Source organism: Sceloporus undulatus, chromosome 8 (genome assembly GCF_019175285.1).
Source record: "Sceloporus undulatus isolate JIND9_A2432 ecotype Alabama chromosome 8, SceUnd_v1.1, whole genome shotgun sequence".
NCBI lineage: Eukaryota > Metazoa > Chordata > Lepidosauria > Squamata > Phrynosomatidae > Sceloporus > Sceloporus undulatus.
Window position 1 is genome coordinate 36,190,681 of NC_056529.1, and position 17,661 is coordinate 36,208,341.

Sequence of the window (17,661 nt, forward strand, 5' to 3'; positions counted from 1 at the left end):
ATAAGGGGGGGTCCTCTGGTGTCACCCCCCCCAGTGATGCCACTACAAAAGGGAAACAACACCAGACTAGACTGGAATGCCAGCCTTGAAGGAGGGAGACGGGCCAGGTCCTCCTCAGGATGAAGCCAACATTTGAACTAGGCACTGGGCCTTGAAATATCTTGGCAGTGCCTATTTTGTTGTTGCTGAAGAAGGCAGAACTAAAAACAGAGAGAGCGGCAGTGTGGTGTAGTGGTTAGTGAGAGGAGTGAAAATGGAGTAACTATTGCTTTCTGCTTCTGTAACCTGCTTGCTTCAAGGCCTAGAGCCGTGATGGCGAACGCGTTGCACGCATGCCACGGTTGGCACACGGCGCAATTTCGCCAGGCACAGGATGGAGAAGGCGGAATGGGCGGGTGCCCTTTCCGCCTCCTCCCTACCATTTTCAGGCCTCCCGCTGTCTTTCTGAGACAGCAGGAAGCCAGAAAATGGAGCCTGGGAGGAGGAGACAGAGGCACGTGAGCGTCTGTCTCCTCCTCCCAACCCTCTTCCCTCCCGGCTTCCCTTCGCTCCACTTGAAAGGGCTCCACAGAGCCCTTTCGCGTGGAACGAAGGCCGAGGAGAAGGGGGCTGGGACGCGTGCCCAGCCTCCTCCTCCTCCCGGCTCCCCTTTGCTCGCCACGAAAGGGCTCCACGGAGCTCTTTCTCGGCGAGCAAAGGCTGAGGAGGAGGGGGCTGGGACATGTGCCCAGCCTCCTCCTCCTCCCGGCACCCCTTCACTTGCCGCGAAAGGGCCCCATGGAGCCCTTTCACAGCAAGTGAAGGAAGGGCGAGGGTCCTTTTGCCATCCTCTGACGGCCCCAGAAGGGACCCTCAGGGGCCACGGAGGACAGTGCGCCGTCCTTAAAAAGGTCCGCCATCACTGGCCTAGAGGTTAACAGACCAAACAAGGTAGCAGGAAACCAGAGTGAGTGTGCTCTGAGATGCAGAGAGCCATGAGAAAGTGGTGTGATCAGCGCATGTAACTTGCATGCAACCAATTAACTGCTGCCATTTAATAAGCCAATGAAAGGTTAGTTATGAGAGTTGCATCTGAATAACTTTGTAACAATGTATACTGGTGTATAAATGACACTGAAAAACGGAAAGGAGTTGCGACAGCAATTTTATCACCATCTGCTGGTGGGCTGTCGTCTTGGCCAAATAAACTGCATTTTGCTATGGACACTTCGGTTTCCCGTGTCTTCACTTCTGGGCGCTCCTTTCAAATGAACCTTTGGGGAGTTTCCCTTACAGTTAGAGCACTGGATTCTGACCCCAGGGACCAGGGTTTGAGTCTCCACCTAGCCAACTTTGGGGTACCAGTTGAAAAACAGGATCTGAGTATGTGAAGTCGAAGGCTTTCATGGCCGGCATCCATAGTTCAGAGAATGAAAATGCCAAAGCCACAGATGCTGGCGAAATGTCAGGAAGAAACTCTTCTAGAACATGGCCAAATAGCGCGAAAAACCCACAAAAAACTAAGGATTGAAGTAATTTGAATTTCCGAGTGCTAAGAAGGGTCACACCAAAGAACTGTGGACCTAAGTGTTTCAACCATAAAATGGTGGCAGATAATTATATTAATGAAGCCTTCCAAATTGAAGCAGGACCCCTCGGCAAGCAGGGGATCTGCTCCCAGCCATTTCCCCTTGACCTATCTATGAAATCTATGATCTATGAAAACTAGAGACTCAGGGCTATATCTGCTGTCTGGTAACACTACTTCTAAACTGGACAGTGGATGAAACTGCAGTGGTTATTATTCTTGTCCCCTACCTAACTTGTTAACCCAAATACATCAATTTATATATATGTCTTTACAATGATGTGTCCGTCCCTGGTTCAAATGATCATCATTGGGGTTCAAGCAAAACAGGCTGTGGAATAGTCCTGCTCTTGTACTCAGCTGCACTTTTATTTCCACAATTTTCTGTGATATCCCTGTCAGCCAACTGGTTTTGCATATGGCCTTAAAACCAGAATGGCAAATCATGGTTTGATTGATGTCACTTTCTAATTCTAGTTGGAAAGGTATGGGGCCTTCGTATTTGTCTGTCTTCGGTGCAATACTAGACTTGAATTCGAACTAAGCAGGAAAATGGAGGTGAAATCAAGCAAATGAATGAAGAGGAAGCAACCTCAAACCAGCACTTTATTTCCAGTTTGTTTAAATCAAGCGGATGCGATTTGGGTTCTAATATTAAGGTCGCTTTGCTTCAGAGTTATGTTGGAGAACTTGGTTGCAATGAAAAAAAACATGAATGTGATACAAGGAATTAAGAATGCAAGTAGATTTTTTGAACTTTATTACATTATGCAGTAAAAATCCCATCTCCATACACATTTCATTTTTGGATAAAAATATAATGATACATGAAGCACAGGAGTAGCCATGGCCGCCATCCACAACTTCCAAGAAATAAAACTGGTAATGATATCTCATCCTGATTGGATTTGGATTATTGGATACAGACTGTTGTTCGCTGAGGAAGTTTCACACAGAAGGAAAAACGAAAGTACAGTCACCAATTCCATGAGGCTTATCTCAATTTCAGTGAAAAGCAATCTACTCTCATTCTTGTCATACCCAATGGCAAAGGAGTAAAAGGTGTTTTGACTGGAATGCATTTACTCATAAGTGTAACTAAATATATAGGCAGTGCACGCACATTTAGGATCAATAAAATGAAGGATAACTGACGCCTGTGTGGAAGATTGGTGACCACTCCTTTATGAGCTACTCAGAGGAAGCCAAGAGGTTTTCCCCTCCAACATTGAAAAGAACTGGAGTAACTAGTTTCTGTTCCTTGTGCTAAGCCTCAATATGCATTTGATAGCATTCTTCTAAGCAAAGGGGCTTAAGCTTCCTCTTAAAGAAACAGGCTTAAAAGTTACTTAAAGGTGAATGCCTCATTATTTGAAAAGAGGTTTAAATGTTCAGAAACAGTCAAATGAACATGATAGAAATCCTGTTTTGGCTCATATAGCAAATGTACAATGCTGCATGACTATTGGGGGGAGAGGCCCTTAACACCACAGTTTCAACCTCAAAATTTGAGTTCAAATGGGACTCAACTCCAACAGGTGATCGCTGTATTTTGCATGAGTTAGGAGCAGTCTGTTCTTTCCAATGGCAAAGCCAAAACAGACACATAAGTTACTGAACATTTTAATTGACAAGCAAGTAAAATACTGAATACATATGGAAACCGACTGGTTTAAAGTGCCATTTTAATAGCAACTTGTCTCACATCCACCATTCAAAAGTGCAAGGTAAATTCAGTAAAAATATATGATAAACCATGAATGTATTACTGAACACCACCTTATAGGAAGTCATATTGAAAATGAACTTCGCACATATCTTTATACATATATTTCACTTAAACCAAACAAAAACACCTCCAAAGAGATGTTTAGTTTTATACATTTTGTTTTTAAATCCCCAGCTTGAACTGAAACACTATATATTTTCAAGTATAAATCAAAATTTCGAAGTCAATCAAACAGCATAAAACTACCTCCACTAGAACTTCACTTTATTGATTTTTCTGTCATCAACAATGCACTTAAGATACTGTAATCTTGGGGCCTTTTTGGTAAAAGATAAACGTTACACTGGAGTAGCTACGTTTCACAAAAGAAATTACAGCAAATCACAATAGAATGAGCTTTTGGAAGATAAAGTTGGGACTTACAAAAATGAGGATACAATGCAAGCAAAGGGAGGTGCACATTAAACCAAATGCGTGTTAAGATTTACCTTGAAATGCACAGCGAATTTGGGGAAACTGTACATGATAGAATCACACACACACATACACAAATCACTTTGAAACAAACCAAAAGCCAATTTGCATTTGATCACAACTCAAAAGGTAACTGCTTAAATGTTCAGCATTCCCTGTGCTTTTGAAATTATGATTTTGCAACTAAAAAAAAAATTGTCGATTTGACTAAACAGTGGAAACGCAAGGACTGAAATTAAAACATATTGTAAATATACCTAAGCTACAAGAAAAAAATCAGAAGTTGGGAAAGAACTTAAAAAATTAAGACAAAAGCTCTCTCTTCTCAGAGGGTTCTTCCAACATAGAGCTCTTTCCATTTCAGTCCATATCTGAAGTTCATCTCATGTAGCATTTTTCATTTTTTGTTTTGTTTTAAACATTTGCACTAAACTGGTCAACTCAACCAGCGCTGTTGCCGAGCGGCAAGAGCGACTCAAGAAACTCAATCTCTCAAATCTTCCTCCGCTGCAATTTCTTCACGGCCCCCTTATTTGTGTTCATTTTTTGTTCCTGGATTGTTCACAGGGTTCAGGTGGAACTGAGTTCCAAATCGCTCTGCGGTCGTCGGTCTCTGGAGCATCCCCAGTTTCCTTTCTGCAGCTATTCCCCCCCCCCACCCCGACACGTTTGCAGTTCTTCTGTAGTAGAAAGACAGCCGCGTTGTTCAGGCAGTGAGCTTTCACCTGTGACCCTGGGGGATGCCAGGCCATTGTGTTTAGCGTATCCCTGAGTGCAGCTACTCTGCAGGACTTACTTTCCCAGTGCACCGAGATTGCCTAGGTTTCCTCACATTAAGCCCCAGAAAGGCATCACCACCGACTGTGGTGCTGCTATGGATGCCTGAGGCCGAGTTGATTCTGCTGGATGTCTGACCTCGCTGAACCATATTGACCTCTTCTCTTCCTGTTCATACCCAGGCTGTCCAACCTTCATAGAGCTGAGCCAAGTTATCTAGATTAGTTGCCTCCTTAATCACATAGTCAACCTACAAAAGTGCAATTTTAAAAAGTTAGAGCTTCAGCTTCTGTTTACGCAGAGAATTTTTAAGACCACCCTAAACAGAAAGGTGAATAGCACGCCTGTACGAAATGAGAAGCCTGGATTAGAAACAATTTCAGACAAACCAAAATTCACCCTGCATATCTTTACATGCAATATTCACAGAATAAGCTACTCAACTATGCAACGTTGGCCAAGTTTAAACCTAGCAATCTGCTATTTTTTGTTCTTACATTAACAAGCTCACAGTGTCTGAATTTAATAAGAAGTGTACTTCAAAGCACTATTTGATAATGAAACAGGATCATATTCTATCTTGTTAAATTTTTTGCTTAAACCAGTAGTTTTGACTTTTGTTTAAACCAGTGATACTTCCAATGTGAGAGACTGCAGTTATTGCTTTCCAGTGTCCTTTGGATGCAATTGTTTCTTCCTTTCCTGAAAACTTGCCAGGAACTGGCCAGGGACCATCACTGTGAATAACACTAGTTTAAACAAACTACTTGCGAAGTTCAGATGAAGTTAGAGATAGAAAGGACTACGAAAAACCAGAAGCAATGGAGAAAATATCAACTTCCAGAAAAGGGGGGGAAGGCGGGGAAGGATGGTGGGATATTTTCTTTAAGAATGATGAATAAATAAGACAAAGCGTTCACATACTTACTTCACATAAATCATTTCTAAAAATGATGGTAGAGGAAGATTTTTTACAGAATAAGACCACTGCAGTTCTTGGTTTCCTTTTTCCATTTTTTAGGAAAATGGGGTATTTATTATATCTGCTTGACATTACTGAGACAATAGTGGAGACAAAATAATTCCCTCTGTTTTACTAATGTAGTCACTTTCTTCTATCTACTTATTTTTTGTTTATTTGTCTGCTTCTTAAACTGGCAAAACCAAAATGCTTCCAGTTGAAGACAATGTAAATACACTGGTAACAAAAAAAAAGTTTAATGTGTAATTTTTCCATGGCTTCTCTAGATGCAGAAGCATGTGATGATTAAATTATCTTAAGAAACCACTTTTTTGTTATGTGTAAACCAGGTTAACGGATTTCCCTAAAATGGGGGTGAAATCAAAATTCTTTTAAGAAACATAAAAGAATTTGCAGGTAAATATTTTACTTAATGGCAACACAGATAAAATCTGGATCCTATATATGGTTATCACCATCAAATGGCTTGAACAAGCAAATCAAAGCAGAAAGGAAGCAACAGGACCATGCTGGCCTATCATATTTTCTATGGCACTTGGGAGATTATTCAAGGAAATAAGATGTTTGTAAGAATACACTAGTTAAGGAAACAGCCAGTACCAAATGAGATAATATTTTTAAAATGTTCACCATACAAAATTGAAATTATGAGATTATCTGAAGTAAACTTTACTTTGGGAACATATGAGAAGAGAAAGAGAGAGCGTGTGTGATGGTAGTCATGGAATTACCTGTTCAGCAACAGACATTCTTCTGTTGGGATCCAAGTCCCGGCCCTCTAACTTGGCTTTGACACGTTTCCACACACTTACTGCATACGAATTCCGCTCTTGCACAGCTTCAAAAAAGGGGGGGGAAAGGTTGTTTAAATCTATCTGATGTAGATGAATTCTGGTCTTTGAAAATGCTCTAGGTTATTTTATTTTCCAACTTACCTTTTCCTGTTTTAGGGTCCCTGATGGCCTTTTTAGGGCTAGACACCACACTCTTTCCAGCTCCTGCAATTGCACCTGGAGGAGTATCTGCTGACGGTGCAAGGTTTTTCTGGATTAGCTTTCTTGTATTCTGTGACATGACTTCCGGCTGAGTTTTCTGCCCTGTATTGCTACGGACTGCTATGAACATAAATTTTAAATAGGGAAATATTAAAAATGCTATTAAAATGAACCAAGATAGGAGAAGGATGTGTGGAATCCAGATTAAATGCCTTAAATCGATGATGACTCAGAATCCTTTTGGGCATGGGTAGTGATGCAAATATTATTTCTATTCAGAGGTGAATAATAGGAAGGCCCCACAGAGATGGAAAAATTTTTAGATGACAATTCCTAAAATACCCCATCCAACTATTGTAACTATCTGTATTTTGGGAGCTGTAGATCCCTTGCCCCTTTTTGAAAGGTTTACAGTAGCCCACATTTTACCTGCAGCAAATGTTGGTTGACATGTAGCAGCAGATGTTGGACTTGAGCATTCATTTGGTGTATCCGTGATTAAAGGTGATGCAAAGTTTACGAGATTGTTGTAGATACTAGGAAATTAACAAAATTAATAAGTAAACTTATACACTTCAAGTTGCCAAGAGAAAATTCTATATCAGAGTGTTATACAAAATGTACATTTGGTACATCTGGAGGAAGTGAGGAGGTAGTCAAGACTGTTACCACACATCAGTATCTAATATGTCTCAAAACTCTTTAACATTAATTTCCTCTCATTGGTACTAAGGACTCTGTCAGTTTCCGTGACTCTATTCACTAGAATAATTGCATTAAAATAGGTATAGGTTCATTTTAGTCAAATATGCAAATAAGTAAAAATGTCTGCCTACCTTTGACTCTGGGTTCTCAGTTCTTTCAGTGTTGGAGTAATTTCTTGCAGCATTTCAATATGTTCCTGACTGCGGACCTGACCCATTGCCTGAACTAATGTAAACAGAACTGTTTGAATATTGTCTTGCCATAACTTATATTCTCCTAAGAACTGTCTAACACTATTCTCATACGGAACATCTTCACCATCAGCCAAAGCTGCTTCTTCATCCTGTAATAAAGAACACTCATTATGTTTCAGAAGTGACTGTGAAAGAGCAAGTCTTATGTGAACAGGACATTCCTTTCCCAGACCAGAGCTTATATAATAAAGCACCCGCACCCACTCCCACCCAAACATACCAGTGCACTATTCTTCAGCTCTTCATGTTCAGTACAAGAATTCATTTCTCATTTCACATACTATTGGGATCTTTGTTTTAGAAAGGCTCTTTATGGGCAAATATTCCTGGCTTAACCTTACATATGTCTAGAAATTCTAGTTAAAAAATCAACCAAAAAACCCTGGGCTGCTCCACAGGTCAATATAAGTACTGTACTTTCTCACACACACACACACACACACACACGGAACCATCCCTTTCTCTTGAAAGGCTAGAGCTTAGACTGTTTCAGGAGAACCTTAAAAGGACCGACCAGCTCAGCTCTCTCAGCTGTGGAGCTGCTTCTGGTCTTTTTGAATGTCTGGGTGGGAAAACAGTGGCGCCAATAGCCCTTTCACAAAGGAGGAGTAGAAGATGGGACTGGTGCTTCTTTTAGGTTCTCCCAGGATGAACCAAGCTCTTGCTTTTCATCACTTTACTCGGAGAAGAGGATGGTTCTTTTTAAATAAGAATGAATACTGTACCTGAACACTTGCCATTACATCCTTTTTGACATTTGGCATTTGATATTTTCTTAGCCCTGCCCACACCTGGTTGCCTCCCCAAACATCGCATAGCCACCATTTATCATAGTTCCCTCCTCATCCACCAAGCCTTTAGGGTGAGCACAAACAGTTATGCCTGCCAGGATACTGTACGTTCTTTGGCACTGTTTTCCTTTGCTTTGTCCTTTACATCCTTTGTTATGTGCCCCTACGTTTTACCTTTGACTAATCCATAGGTCGTATCAAATATTTCTTCAAGATGCTTCATAGGCTACTCGATTTGATCAACAATTCTGCTCCTTACACGTTCCAGCGACCAGCACCATATTTGTGCCCACTGACTACAATGGACTGCTGGTATCTGCTGGGGTTTGGTTCCAGGATCCCACATGGATACCAAAATCCATGGATGCTAAAGACCCATTTACTACACAAAGGTGTAGTAAAACTCCTTATAAAATCATAAAATCAAGATTTGTTTTCTTGAATGTTTAAAGAAACATTTTCAAGCCATGGATAATTGCATCTGTGGGTGCAAAATTGGTGGATAAGGAGGGCCAGCTGTACAATTGCTCCTTTCTTCTCTGGAGGCTCTGCAGGAAATGACAGTAGATTGTTTGGGACTGGCACCAATACACAGACCACCACTTTGAGTATCACTGACCTGTACAGGCAATATTTTTACAACCTTTGCCTGAGACCAAGTAAATTGCTTCATGGTAGACTCTCACCTATTAACAAAGCATTAACTCTGGTGTTCTTTTATTATGGTAGGTTTGACACACCTAGACATGGACACATTTTACTTAGTGCAGCAAATGAAGGGATTCAACATTATGTGCACAGATCTTTGTAGTTATACAATGTTTGAAGTTTAAAATTCAAAATGTTCAATCGAATTACAAAACATTTGGGTGAAGTTACTATTATAACCTTATAACTTTAGATATTCTACCATTAACATCAAGTGTTTAACTCTCTATTTCCATGACTATGAATAATTTTGGATAGTACCTTTGCCATGGCTTTCAGTAGGTGCTTGACATCTCCAAGTTGTCTGTTGTGTCCAGTCAGTACACTTTTAATATTATCAACAAGATTCTGAATGGTTTCACACACAGTTTCTATTTGCTGCTCTTTCTCTGTTTGCACAGTCCTCTGAGTAGATGTGTCCTGGGACAGATGCTTGTGAGCAGAGATAAGCCACTCAGAACTACCAATTGGATGATCAAGATTGGTGCCCTAGACAGAAGAAAGTTTTCAAGTATCAGTCCAAATGTTATGCACATCTACAAGCAAGACAAGTTCAGTCTCCTCACTCAGCCACCAAACTCAGTCACTGTTGGCAAGTTACTTCTCTTCAGTCTAACTTTTAAAATAGAGTTCTTATTAATGTAACAGCATATGGCATCTTAATCTCTTCAGTAAATAAAATCAACAAATATATTTAAAGTCAGATAATATAAACATTACAAATACCCCAAGCCCAAATAAATCTGAAACAAATTTCAGACATTTTAAACTACTGGTTGCTACTGTAACTTGCAGTGATATAATTCAGACATCACAACAAACCATGATTATAAAGGAAGCTTAACTATGACATGTAACAAAGGCTGACTTGACAAGATGTGCTTTGCAATCAGAACATATGAATCACAAATTAATGTGAACTATATTTGCAAACTATGGTGTCTTTTGTGTTAGTTTATTGTCTGAATTAACAAACCATAGCTGTCAATCATAGCCTCAATCTACAGTGCTAAGAAATGAGAATATCAAGGACTGTACATGTAAGTTAACAACAAACTAGGGTTTCATTATGCATTTGCAAGTGTAAACCATGATTTGGATGCTAAGCAATTATTGAAAACATAGCTTGATGCAATATCCAAACTGAGCCAAATGCTTTAGTTGAAGCATAATAATATCACATTTTTTGTTCTTTTGAATGCTCATGCACTCTCTTTGCACCTTCTCAGCAAGTTAAACTGAAGACACCATTCTAACAGCTTAGCATTTATATTTAAAAGCATCATATTCTGTCTCTCCCTCCTTTACTTACCACTCTGTGAATTAAATGAAGTTCTAATTCAGAAACTGAGCTGTTAAACTGTGATGCAAATGAACACATTTGTTGACAACGTTTGACAAGTTCAAACAAGGCAGCATCAAGGTTTAAGGCTTCTGCTGTTCTAGTACGTAAGCTTTCAAAATGAATGATATTGCTACAAAGGAAAGTAACCTGCAAAAGAAAGGAGGGTGAAAAAAATTCTGCCAATCACACATAAAAGTTAATATTAAGTTACATCTATTTTGGGGGGGAAATGCACTGTAAACTATCAAATGTAGAACATTTGGACATAAAGTACGTCCTAAATTACAAGAAACTATCTTATACCACATCAAACTATTTGTCAATCTATTCTGAGTGACAGTAGCTCTCAAGGGGTCATTGACACTGCTTGAACCCTGTATACAAAGATATGCTGCAGATATAGTCCTTACAAATACATTATTTAAGGATCACAAAGTGGCATGTAAATAGCACAAAAAAGTGGCACAAGAAAGGTGGCATGTAAATGAAGCCACAGATGCTGGTGAAACATCAGGAATAAACTCTTCTAGAACATGGCCACATAGCCCGAAAAACCCACAAAAACTATAAAATGAACATCCACAAGAGCTGCACAGGTATGGCCTATAACTTGCTACTACGTATTTGGGGGAAAATGCTAAATACCCAATTTCTCTCTTACTGAAAGAATATGTTACTGAAAATCAACTCAAATATAACTGATAATACCTGGTTGGCTCTTTGACTTTCTTTAAGGACAAGATTTCTTCTTTCAGCTATTGTGGCATCAAAATCTTGAAGAACTGGTGCTAAGGCTGGATTAGCCCCTCCTGCCCATTTCAAACGTTGCTCAATACTTGCCTCAAGTGCTGCCAGTTTTTCCTGAGTTGGCGGAAGAGTATGAAATTGAAAAGCATTAAATCCTACCATTTTTTATACCAATGCAGAACTGATTTTAGGACTATGATATCAGTGGCAGTTTACTAGAAATTGGCAGGGCATCTCACTGCATTCTGAAAAGCATCCAGTATTTAGGAAAACAGAGACTCCGTTTCAAAACAGTCACAGGCAGCAGTTTGTGCTAGTATGCAGTACATGTTACAAATTGAAAAATGCAGGGCTGAGCCCACAAAAATGCTAGATACGTAAACTTTTAAATTTGGAGACTTTGGGGCTGTCCAGACTGCCCCTAAGGGGCTGCCTGCAGCTGCTTCCACTTTTGCCTGATTGGGACCGCGGCAACCGCACATCACGACCCTGGTCGGCCTTTCCATGGCACAAAAAGTGGCCATGTGCCGTGTGGTGCAGCACATGGCATCACACCACCATGGGGGCAGAGTCAGGTCACGCGTCGTAATGGCCGGTCTGCACCCTTTGAAAAAATCAATGTCCAAGAAAAGTAGTCTGAACCTCTGATCATTCTGAAGTTCATAGAATCATAGCGTTGGAAGGGACCACCATCCAGTCCCACCCCCTGCAATGAAGGAGCACATAATCAAAGCACACCCAACAGATATCCATCCAACCTCTGTTTAAAAACCTCCAAAGAAGACTTCACCACACTCTGAGGGAGTGCGTTCCACTAACAGCTCTTACTGTCAGGACGTACTTTCTAATGTAGAATCTCTTTTCCTGTAGTTTGAATCTATCGCTCTACGTTCTATTCTCTGGGGCAGCAGAAAATAAGCTTGCTCCATCCTCAATATGGCAGCCCTTCAAATTTTTAAACTGGGTGATCATATCACCTCTAAACCATTTCTTCTCCAAGCTAAACATACCCAGCTCCCTAAGTTGCTCCTCAAAGGGCATGGTTTCCAAACCCTTCACCGTTTTAGTCACCCTCCTCTGAACACACTCCAGCTTGTCAATATCCTTTTTGAACTGGGGTGCCCAGAACTGGACACTGTATTTCAGGTAAGGCCTGATCGAAGTTGAATAGAGTGGTACTATTACATCCCTTGATCTTTTAGACACTATACTTCTATTGATGCAGCCTTGAATCACATCAGCCTTTTTAAGCTGCTGCATCACACTGTAGTCTCATGTTCAACTTGTGGTCTACTACGACTCCTAGATGTTGTTAAGACAAGAGTCCCCCATCCTATATCTATGCATTTCATTTTTCTGCCTAAGTGCAGTACCATACATTTTCTCCCTGCTGAAATTCAGTTTGTTAGTTTTGGCCCAGCTTTCTAATCTATTAAGATCATTTTGATTTTTGTCCTGTCTCTGGGGTATTAGGTAATCCTCCCAATTTGGCATAATTTGCGAATTTGAAAACGCATGCCCTCTATTCTGTCATCCAAATCATTAATAAATAATTATTAATAAAGGACAGAACCTTGTTACATCCCACTAATCCTTTCTCTCTAAGATGAAGAGGAGCCATTGCTGAGCACCCTTTGGGTTCAGCCGGTCAACCAATTACAAATATACCAAAAGGCTGCATTGTGTAGCCCAGGTTTTACCAGCCTGTTTGGAAGAATCGCATAGGGGACCTTGTCAAAGGCCTTACTGAAATCAAGATCTGCTATATCCACAGCATTCTCTTCTACCAAGCTGGTAATTTTATCAAAGAGAGAGAAAGAGCAGTTTAGGCTGGCATGACTTGTTTCTCAGAAACCCATATTGACTTTGTGTGATTATTCATATTCTCTGTTTAATGAGCTGCTCTAGAATCTTTCCTGGTATTGATGTCTGATTTAGGTGATAATTGTTGGGATCTCCCCCCCCCCTTTTAAAGATGGGGACAACATTTGCCTGCATAGGTTCTCATAAACTACTTTATTCAGTGATTATGCACTCAATCTCTTCAAGATTTAATTATACTATTTTCTTGCCACATTTTTTTCCAGTAATGCTCACTGGTCAATCCTCTATGGAACAGTGAAAATTGTTACCTGAACTGCTGTAATTGAAGCTTCAATCTGGCCAAGTGTGTGAAGTTTCTTTTTCATACTGGCTAAAATTGCAGAGCGAGGTGGAGGAGTGACTGTCATGGTTTGTGGACGATTAATGAGGAGATCTTCATGCTGCCACTTTTGAAACCAAAACAGAAATGTAGTAAAAAGTTATGATAATATGCTCTAAATGAACAAACTGGCATGTTGAATATTTACTGACAAAGCCCATTCCTGAATGTCGATAGAGATATCTTGGGCTTGGTTATCTCCTGTCACAACTTAGGCAATGCTAGGGACTTTAGTTAAAAGCTGTACCAATGGATGCTGATCTGACTGAATGAGCAATGACAAGATGCAAAGTTTCATTTATAAAAATACCGGCCTTGAGCCAGCGGGCCAGGGAAACAGTTTTGACTTTTCTTCCCAGATAGGTGTGAAGAAATAAAAGAAACAAGACCTTGAAGAACCTGAATGAAATGGTTCAACAAATATAAATCTTTATAGCCCCCCCTAATATGCAGCTAAATGGCCAAAGCCACTTAGAAGGGCAAGGACAGAAGGATGTCAAGGACATAAAGAGTGTGCGATGAAAAATACAATTGAATTTAGGTAGGAAATTGGGATCTAGTGTTGATCAAACCCATTTCAAAAGAATATCCTATGCTAACTGTTAAGGCTCCCAGCCTGGAAGTTCTCCTGGCAGAGGTGATGGCCACTAAGGCCCTGTTCAGACTGGCCAAAAATAATGACCAAAGATGATTTACGTAACTTTAAAGTAGACAATGAAATAGTTCAAGATTTTCCACACTTTAGCTCAATAAATAAGCAGAATAGAGACTGCAGTCAAGAAACCAGAACAAGACTAGGACTTGGAAGGGCAATTATGAAGGAACTAGATAAGATCCTGAAGTGTAAAGATATATATAACTGAATACTGTACTAAAGTTCATTATGTATGCCTCGAAACAGTTATGGTGCTTTCCAATATCTATAGGAATTATGTTGGAATGAACTGCTGACCTACCTGGAACATAGCAATGTGCAGTTGCACTCTCTGAAGGCTTGTCTTACAAGAAGAAATACTGGTCTCAAGCCTCCGCACCAGGTCGTGCTTCTTCCATGCAGTATCATATGAACTGGCCAACACAGTTGCTCTGTTCATAACTAACTGTGAGTATTTGCCAATATGGATGTTGTGTTCTACTGCTTTTTTACACAGGTCATCCACTGATACTTTGCTTTCGGCCCCAAAATCCTTTGCCTCTACTTGAGCAATTATATCAACACCTAAAGCACTAATGAAACTGCACAGTGTAAGCCCCAAAGCCTGATTTGGAAGGCCAATTAAAAGCTGTCGGACAAAATCAGCTGTGAAAGCTTTAATTGGTTTGGCCATTTGATCTTCATTAAAGCAACAGTTCCGATACAAAGTTTTCACATTGACCATAGGCACTGGTCCATTCACAGTGTTTTGATCTTCAGCTGAACTAATACCTTAGAGAGAGAAAGGATTACACAGAATTAGAGCAGGTATCTAAAATCCTCATAAATATTGATTTCATCTAAAAATCTAGAACACACTGGGAATATAACAGAATGTGGTATTCTGTGAAAGGCAAATGGGTCACGTCAATTAGCATAAAAACTATTTTACTGTCACTGGTCCCAGCTTCTGCCAACCTAGCAGTTCAAAAACATGTAAAAGTGGAAATAGATGAACAGATACCACTGGGAAACCAGGTGTTATTATGCTGGTCTATACTGGCCCTTGGTCTACTTCCTCAGATACATGGACTTTATCGGGACCTGGGATCTGCATGTCTAAGCTTTGAAATTCTCACACAATGACTGTAATGACCAAGTTCTATTCTTTTCAAAATTGCATAACAGAAAGTCAATATAATTTGTATATGTAGTTCAATAATAAGTTATGGAAATCCTAAGATTTTTTTTGGGGGGGGGGAATCAGGAAAGGAGGTATGTGCAATCATAGAATGAATTTCCTGCAATTGATGGTTTCTGTCTAAAGATAGAGTTTGAAGACTCTCTGAACTTATGTCTTCATTATTTCACACAGAACTGCTAAGGAATTGTACTTGCCTTTTAGACAAAGGCCCAGGGTGTGAAATAATACTTGGAAAAAAAATAGTGAAGAAAATAGGATCATTTTATGTTTTTACCTGAAAGAGTTTTGGAGAAAGTACCACAGAGTCTGAAAAATTCCTTTATCGTCTGCAGCCTTTTCAAAAAGAAAATCTCTTCTAGAACTTGTCTATTGTTATCATCATCAAAAAAGTTAACTTGGGTGCTGCGAGCTTCTCTGATTATGTCAATCTTGCGCCATGCAACAGGTATCTCCATCTTGTTAAGCTGAATAAAAATTAAACAAAAAATGAGCTTGCTTGCCTTTTACATATCTTGTTTTACAAAGTCCATTTTAGTAGCAAGTCTATACCTTTTCAACTAATAATCCAAATGCTGTTTCCACTTGAGCAAACATTCCATCAAATGCTACTAATAGCATTTGGCCTGCTGACATTTTGGGTGTTTCATCAACTGAGCCATTTCTTGGTTGAATCAATTCACCATACTGGGCATGAAGCAACCTAAAGAAATAAGAGGGAAGGGTACTTAGACTGGTACACTGTGGCCTTCATATACTGAAGACATACAGGCCTTCAGAGACAAAGCCATTCAGACATGTTAGTGACTCCTATTTAAGTCTGAAAAGGAAGCAGAAGTCAAAGAAAGGGGCAAGATGGGAAATGGGTCCAAGGTAGGATCTGTATCATCCACCACAGGAGGTGGACCAAGGACATCAGGTTCACCATCCTCTTGTGGAACAAGACTGTCTTCACTGACACATCAAATATAATTTCTGTACACAGGGGGCTTGGCTTATCTGAAAGTCTATGAGAGCCCTGAAATAGACCAGCCCCTTAGACAGGAAAAGATTGAGTGTCTTTAAATCAATCAGGAGTATGGTTTCAAATACACTGGTTCAATTTACTGAGCATCTGACTCTAGACAATGACAGAGAACTAAGTAGATCCCTAAGGACTTAAAACTTGAGACAAGTTACCAGGAACACCATGAGCTTTGTAAAAATTCTGGGGGAGCAAGCTAACTCAAACAGAAGAGGATTAAACTGGAAAAGTAAATTGAGAAAATAAAACCTTAAGGATTTTTGCTAATCTGGATGAACTGGAGCATTAACATATGCTTCTCTCAGATCAATGGAAGCCAATTATTCTTGTAGATAACCTCCTTGATGATCTGAAACAGTGCTTCCCAGTTAATGTGTGAGATTAGTAATTTTTGTTTTCCACTGTATCAGTGACTGGCACTATATTTGTGTCCATTGGCTGCAACTGCTGCTTTGAACCCATGGTCTTTTGATTATGGAGTCTCAAAGGGTAATCTTGTCCACTCTACCTTTTAAAGTCTACATGAAACTCTGCCTTTAAAAACTACATGAAACTGCCACATAAAACCTGCATCAAAGGGGAAAACTTCATTGATTTAGGCACAGTGAGATAAAGGCAAAATGAAAAAATCCTTGCTGATTATTTACCTTGCAATATCAATATAATGAGTATGCACATCTTCTTCAAGTCCCATGGCTGCATTTCTTAAGTAAGCTTGAAGAGACTCAACCAGAGTTTGTAAAGGAACATCTGTAATTTGTTCAATGAGGCTATCCATTTCATTAAGCATGCTTTCCAAAGTGTATTCTCCTTTCATTAAGCATCTAAGAGCTTCTGGAAATATGATTTGACGGAAATTTGAATTCAGTTCCTAATAGAAGAATAAACAAACATACATATAAGCATCAAAAGAGAAAATAGACAGGATTTTCTTTGCTATCATGCTGCCATTATGACTTTTCAAAGGATAGTAAGCTGATGATTAGTAAAAAGGTACCAAAGGAAACATGGTGCATTGAAGGCCTCCTCACTTTAACTGAGATTTTTAAAAAGTGTTGTTTTATCAGGTACAGAACCAATGTACAATGCCATAGATAGGCTATTTCCATATAATTATGTCTGTTTTGTTTATTTAAATGATTTATATCCTGCCATTCAGGAATGTTCCTAGAAGTGTTTACAAACACACTTTAAATCTGAAACCAAAATATAATAAATAGCATTATGTTTAAAACAGCAATGAAGCCCTTGCAGGTATGAAATTTAACACCTAGGGGAAAAAACCCAATTCCTGCAATAATTTGCATGATTTTCTGAAGATGAAAAGATGATTTTAAAAATGTTGTTTTATGTAGATATACTGGCAGCTGATATTCTTTCCAGCAATAAAAACTATTAGAAGAGCCTGGGTTGTGTGTTTTCAAAAGGTGATGGCAGGGGAGGGTGGCAGTCTGTTGTCCAGATTCAGATTCACATTATTCTGGGTAGAAATCTCACAACCATAAATGTCAAAGGTGAACCCAAT

The 17,661-nt window shown here is 39.7% G+C and overlaps 1 protein-coding gene across 2 annotated transcripts in view; it reads right to left on the reverse strand.

Annotated features, from left to right (window-relative positions):
- Positions 1–2,310: 2,310 nt before the first annotated feature.
- SMG1 (SMG1 nonsense mediated mRNA decay associated PI3K related kinase) overlaps positions 2,311–17,661 on the reverse strand; it is a 100,149-nt gene continuing 84,798 nt past the window's right edge. The window contains exons 50-62 of one of the 2 annotated variants that reach the window (XM_042480747.1): positions 16,784–17,007; positions 15,665–15,815; positions 15,390–15,579; positions 14,234–14,703; positions 13,207–13,344; positions 11,036–11,188; positions 10,295–10,474; positions 9,244–9,471; positions 7,361–7,572; positions 6,954–7,060; positions 6,465–6,641; positions 6,261–6,367; positions 2,311–4,797 (exon numbers count right to left, since the gene is read on the reverse strand). In XM_042480747.1, coding sequence (XP_042336681.1) covers positions 4,720–4,797; positions 6,261–6,367; positions 6,465–6,641; positions 6,954–7,060; positions 7,361–7,572; positions 9,244–9,471; positions 10,295–10,474; positions 11,036–11,188; positions 13,207–13,344; positions 14,234–14,703; positions 15,390–15,579; positions 15,665–15,815; positions 16,784–17,007 — 2,415 coding nt within the window. In that variant the 3' untranslated portion in view covers positions 2,311–4,719. Of the gene's footprint in view, positions 4,798–6,260; positions 6,368–6,464; positions 6,645–6,953; positions 7,061–7,360; positions 7,573–9,243; positions 9,472–10,294; positions 10,475–11,035; positions 11,189–13,206; positions 13,345–14,233; positions 14,704–15,389; positions 15,580–15,664; positions 15,816–16,783; positions 17,008–17,661 lie in introns of both variants that reach the window. The other variant, XM_042480746.1, reaches the window with a different exon arrangement.